The sequence below is a fragment of the Notothenia coriiceps genome, unplaced genomic scaffold, assembly GCF_000735185.1.
Source record: "Notothenia coriiceps isolate Sejong01 unplaced genomic scaffold, NC01 NC01_scaffold00023586, whole genome shotgun sequence".
Taxonomy (NCBI): domain Eukaryota; kingdom Metazoa; phylum Chordata; class Actinopteri; order Perciformes; family Nototheniidae; genus Notothenia; species Notothenia coriiceps.
Window position 1 is genome coordinate 475,726 of NW_011356287.1, and position 6,046 is coordinate 481,771.

Here is a 6,046-nt window from a genome sequence, read left to right on the forward strand (position 1 = left end):
AGGACACACAGAGCTTTTTAAATATTAATGAACATTTTCTGTGGATGCCCCAAATGATCTCCCGGGTGTCTTGTTTCTGCTCTCCCTGCATCCAGCCACTACATGAGGCAGATTCTGGAGGCGCTTCGGTACTGCCACGACAACAATGTGATTCACCGCGATGTAAAGGTGAGATCCACTCAAAAACACCAGCTTAACTGTGGAAAACCTTTTTCCTTAAAAGGTTATTTAAATGCCACAAACTCTCATATGACGTGTGAAGGAGATGATATCTTAACTGTCCGTGGGTGAAAAAAACGTCAAACACAGTTTACGAGAAATGTACACACACACACACACACACACACACACACACACACACACACACACACACACACACACACACACACACACACTCTTTGCATTATCTTCTAGTTTTTATGTGGCTTTTAGAACAAACTACTCCAGCAACCTTGAAGCCATTGCATTTTGCAAACCTGTGTGTTAAGAGTTCTTCTAGTCGGATTAGACCAACCAGTGATTTCAACAGGATTAGCCACCTAGGCATTAGACACTAGCACAGCAGATGGCCTCTGATCCTCACACTATCACTACCACTTGACTACTCGGTCCCCAAAGGGATCAACACGGCCTTCTTTTCAGTGTAAAACCAACCGCTGTGTGCTGGGTCGAACCTGGGGGAAACGGTAGTTGCACATTCCTACTGGTGTTTGTTTTAACTTTCTCTTGGCAGTGGCAGGTTGCTGCCTCTTAACACATTGCAACAATTTAGTAAGACCATTTCCTAATTTCAATTGTCACAACATAAGCTGAATCTGTGAGGGGAAGGAAACTAAATGTCTCTATCCATACTTCTCCTTTCTTCGAAATATCATAGCACAGATGAATAACTAATGTACCAATTCTCTCTGATACAGCATGTATTCTTAGAAATGCTTCTCACAGTTCACTGAAGGCATAAAATGAGAACTGAAATTCCCACGCAGAACAGAAAGTTAGAAACCAACTGGTTGATTGAAGGTAATGGGTAAACAAAACATTTATTGTTTTCACAAAATATTAAGATATGTGCATTGATTCGATTTACAAAGAATTGTCCAAACAGTCCGGACTATGCTTGAAAAGTCAGATAACGTCATCCCTGTTATCCAGTAGCCGGCACCGCGTTCAGTCCTGTGCGGCGCAGGGTGGAGTTGATGATGCAGATGCTCGTCCTGGGGGTGCCCGAGGGGGTGTTCGCCATAGGCACAGAACCTCGTCTGAACTCTGTGGTCGAGCTGTTTGACGTGGCGTCGTTAAGGAAGATGAACCGGTTGCCGAGTCGGTGTCCAAGCGCTCGCAGGGCGGTTTTGCGCACTGTGCCGGACAACAGGAAGTACATGACAGGATCCAAACAGCTGTTGAAGGCGGAGAATAACAGCATGATCTCATTGGTGCGGTCCACCAGCTTTAAGTAGTCACACGAGACCGCCTCGGTCAGCTGCGAGATGATGTAGACGGGGCGGAAGGCGTGGTAGGGCGCGAAGCAGATGGTGAACAGGAAGAGCACGAAGAAGGACTTCTTGGCGGTGCGCTGGTATCTGTGCGCGTTGGGAAGGTCCGGCTTGTCCCGGGACACCTTCATCAGCTGGGAAGCGATCTTGGCGTAGGAGACCACCAGCATGACGAAGACGAGCCAGAACAACAGCACCAGCACGCCGTTGAAGTAAGCCTTCCCTTTGGCTTTGCTGCTACGCTGCTTGTACTGAAAGCACTTGCCCTGGAAGTCTTTGTCCTCTGCTGTAGCAATCATGGGCACCAGCGCCACCAGAGACAGCCCCCACAGAGCGCCGCACGCCAACCAGCTCCAGTGCCGGCTGCGCCCCCACAGGGTCATCCTGACGCATCTCCGCGCTCTGCCCTTCCCCTTCAACCTCAGGTATCTGTCCAAGCTGATGAGCCCCAGTAACGTGATACTGATGTACATGTTCATGTAGAAAAGGTTTCCCACCATCTTGCAGGCGACGGACCCCAGCGCCCAGTGGTTTCCATTGAGATGGTAGAAAACCCTGAAGGGCAGACAGGCCAGGAGCACCAGATCAGCCACGGCGCAGTTTATGAGAAACACACGCACAGAGTTGCGGCTTGAATGCAGGAAAAGGAAGACCCACAGCGCGAAGAGGTTACCCACAAGCCCAAACAGGAAGAACAGGGAGTAGAGAACGGCGAGAGGCAGACGGAGGGCGTGGTCATCAAACGAACACTTAATCTGGTTTGAGGAAGAGGAATTAGGAAGCGAGGTGTCGGTAAACATTGAAACGGGGAAGGTAGAAAGAGAAGAGTTAGGCGAGGAAGAGGCTGACAGAGCGAAGAGGAAGGAAGAGGAAGCGGTGGTCATTGTGTCGGAAGAGTGGCGACTTCAGAGTTGTTGGTCCTTTGACTCTGAGAACAAAACCAAAAAGACAATAGTCAGTTTATTAAAAAGTTTTTGCATTGAAAAGAAAAAAAGAGAAGTTCCCTTTGTGACAGTGCATCTACGTAGTTCATGAGTAATGCACACCCAGGTGAGTAGTACGTGGGTCGTGGTGTTTAAAGGTTGCACATGTAATACTGAAAATTATAGTAATTCATGTAATGCCGTCTAACAAGGTCAAGCACCTGTACAAAAGAGGCTCGGGAAAATACATAAATGTTTCTCTGAACAAAAATAAGTTCTTGCAGGTCAGTGGCGGATCTGGGTTCACATCTAATTCCAATTTGCACGCCTATTCAACTCCTAAACTCCTCTCCCCGGTATTAAAGTAAAGAAGAGAAGTGCACGCTAATACATAAGTCGAGTCAAAGCCACAGATGTTTGGATTAGAGCAGAACACTCACCGTCAATATTCCTCCCGGAGAGATTTCAGCACAGCTGCACTTTGAATGTGTGGGAAAGTGTCGAGAGCTGCAGCAGCAAAGCGATCCACTGTCTGTTGAACCTCCATGAATTTGTTTTAATCTGATATAATGCGAAACCCGTCCTTTTTTCTTCACTATCTGACTGAGTCACAAATCCGGCATACTCCTTTCTCACGTCCTTTAGTCGGAATCCCCTCTTCCTCCTCTCTACAGTCCTCTGTAGCGGTCTGTGTCCTGTCCTTCTCTATTCTCACCCTCTTCCCCCTCAGATGTCTCTGTTCAGTCTGCTTCTCCTCTCTGCTTCTTGTTTTCTCTCTTCCTCTCTCGCTGGCTGCATCTCTCTAATTTTGCACCGCTTCGGTTAACACCCCCTCCCTCTACCTTTCAATTCTCCATATTACGAGAAGTGCACAAAGTATTAAGACAGGAAGTGAGCCCACCACACCGCCTGGTTCACGAGCTACAGTACGCTGAATTCATTTGACTAAGAAGAGTCGTTTTTAATGTTGCGTGCCCACCACAGCGGCACTAATCTTGTCTGTTGTGCATCTGTGTGCGATGTCGCCAATAAAACATATATTTCCAACAACGGTGACAGTCGACCAACTCTACAATCCCTGACGTTCACCTAGCGCTCCGATCCCAGGACCTTATTTGTTATCGGTAAAATGCAACACCTCACGCAGCAGCTGTCCTACGGCTTCAACTATTGTGAGGCTGAGAGGCAGGGTAGTGGGGGGCACCTACATTCCCAACAGGTGGGGTGTATTGGGAGCAGGTGTGGAGACCCACACACCTGGTGCTGATCACTCTGAGACAAAGCCCACAGAGTTGTTCAGTTTTTGTAAGTCGGTTAGCGGCCCGGCTCCGTTAACCTTTGTGTTTTTGAGTTTGGTAGCAATAAAGCCCTTCTTTGGATTCAAACACGGCCTCTGTTGTGATTGCTGCTCTACCACTTGTTTTACTTTTTTGTCAGCCCAGTCCTGTTACACTATCTAAAGTTAGAAATTCATGCATGTGGACTGATGATCTCCTGTGTGGTGACTTCATGTTTCTCTCTATCAGCATCATCATTGAGTGTGGTCACAGCTCTGCATGTCGAGTTGTCATTGTGAAACCGTGGCTCTCTAACCAGCGATCGAAGATGCTAGATCCTGCACTTTTGCACAGTGCTCTGCGCGGTTATGAAGAATTGCAGAGAATATTTGTTGGCGTCAGCAGAAACAATAATCATGCGTGTAAGCAGATATTGTGCGGGGCATCTTTCGAAGTGAATTTCCCACATTTGACCTGTTGAAATGTAAAATGTGTTTGACATGTTCCTTTAACTTTGCCTCTGTTATATTCCTCTGCAGCCTCACTGCGTGCTGCTGGCCTCGAAGGAGAACTCTGCTCCAGTGAAGCTGGGAGGATTCGGAGTGGCAATACAGCTGGGAGAGTCTGGTTTAGTAGCTGGAGGTACAGTAGGACTCCACTTTGTATATCTGCATATGCTAAGAGCAACTTTAGTTTGACAGACACCATTTTTTTGTATTCTCTACCCATTTAAAGAGGACATATTATGCTAATGTTCAGGTTTGAATTAGTGTTTCACTGCGCTGTAACATTTTCACATGCTGTAATGTTCAAAAAGCTATTTATTTGTCTCATAGCTTAGAGATGTCCCTCCCCTTAGCCATCACGTACAATGTGTCTGATCAACATACACGCAAAACCCTACAGGAAAGGGAAAACCCAAATCCTCGCATTTATGCCTTTGCATCCTTATACCATTAGGCCCCGTCCACACAGCGGCTTTAAAAAAATCTTCCAACGCTTCTGCCCATTGACTTTGAATGGGGTGACGTCACTTTGCCTCGCTTTTCGCCGAACTGCATTGTGGGGAAGCAAAGCGAAGGTTTCCAGGATTTTCAGGATTTTCAGGATTCAAAAGTTGAGCAATGTTCAACTTTTGAAGCTGAGCTGGAAGCGTCAGCCAATCAAATCCCGTTTATGCAAAGACAGTACAAGCGCTAGCCAATCAAACCGCGTGCAAGCTGGGAGAGACAGACCGCAGTTCATTTCCTCATATTCCAAACGAGAAATTACGGTAGCAAATCACCCGGTTCTTTACGACCAGACTATTTACCGGGATACAAACCGGAGGAACCAGGCATGGAGGGAGGTGGCAGAGCCGTTTGGTGACAGGTACGTCCAGCGCGCTATTCTTGCGACCTTCTTCATTCATCTCAGGTCACTAGGCATGGAGCACGCCGCCTTCCTTTGTGTTGCCTGTCACTGCCAGCAGAGCAGTTACTCGAGTTATGGAACCATCAAGGGAACTACTATCCGAGCTTGTAGCCGAGGAACACGGCATCTTTCCGTCCGTCAGCCTCTCCTCCTCTTCTCCTACTGAAGGCGTGGGGGTGTGGAGTTCGAATGATGTAGCGCGCAGTCGTAACACTACGGCATGCACGAAAGAGAGAAGTAGGTGATATAGGGGTCAGAGAGAAAAGAAATTTCGTCTATGGTTGTACTATTATAAATCTTTACAGATTACTGATAGACCAAGGGAGTCGGAGTCGCGCCGACTCAGAAATATTCCATTCCTCATGCTGTGTCGCACCTAGCTAGCACCTCCCGAGACAGACCTCGACGTCCTGCAGAGGCCGGCGACGTCATGACCGGACCTCTCGCGTCTTGGGTCCCGACGCGAGCAATGCAAAAGGACAGAGAGAAGAGTAGGCCTCCTAGGGTGGCCCGAGTCCTGTCGACCGAGAAGATGGACCTGCAGGCCGGGCCGCGACCGCCCGAGACCTCTTGTCGAGCGGGACCTCGGCGGTCGTCACTCTAGACTTTGGTAATCCGGATGTTACGACCACTCTCTGCTTCTCCTTGACTCAGTCAGGGTTCTGGCTGAGCTGACTCGTCCGCGTCTGTCCCTCTTGTCACTGGTCTCGTACCCCCCCGGCACTGTCGTCGAACTTTGTCAAACTTTTAACCTCCACCCGCACAGACTTTAATCCCTAAAAACGCGTTCCATCTGTTTTCTCTCTTCTTTTCTATTTGTTGTGGCGCTGGTTGTTCGGTGAGTTCTACTTGAGGGCGGGCTATGTTTCGTTATCGTTCACATTTTGCTTCATTTTGACGCCTATATGTTTATGGGTTTGTCCGCTTTTGGATGGTCAAA

At 48.1% G+C, this 6,046-nt stretch overlaps 2 protein-coding genes across 2 annotated transcripts in view; one reads left to right on the forward strand and one right to left on the reverse strand.

Moving 5' to 3' along the window:
* Window positions 1-6,046, forward strand: part of LOC104954657 (peripheral plasma membrane protein CASK-like) — a 20,838-nt gene that overhangs the window by 9,592 nt on the left and 5,200 nt on the right. The gene's annotated exons all lie outside the window — the stretch shown is intronic.
* On the reverse strand, window positions 1,023-3,181 carry LOC104954650 (probable G-protein coupled receptor 34). Its single transcript, XM_010781820.1, has 2 exons — window positions 2,857-3,181; window positions 1,023-2,421 (listed from the first exon to the last, which is right to left on the reverse strand). The coding sequence occupies exon 2, from the start codon at window positions 2,375-2,377 to the stop codon at window positions 1,145-1,147; it is 1,233 nt and encodes a 410-aa protein (XP_010780122.1). The 5' UTR covers window positions 2,378-2,421; window positions 2,857-3,181; the 3' UTR covers window positions 1,023-1,144.

Bases quoted from the DNA above. Each gene is read 5' to 3' on its own strand.
- LOC104954650 (XM_010781820.1), bottom strand. From the start codon at position 2,377: ATGACCACCGCTTCCTCTTCCTTCCTCTTCGCTCTGTCAGCCTCTTCC.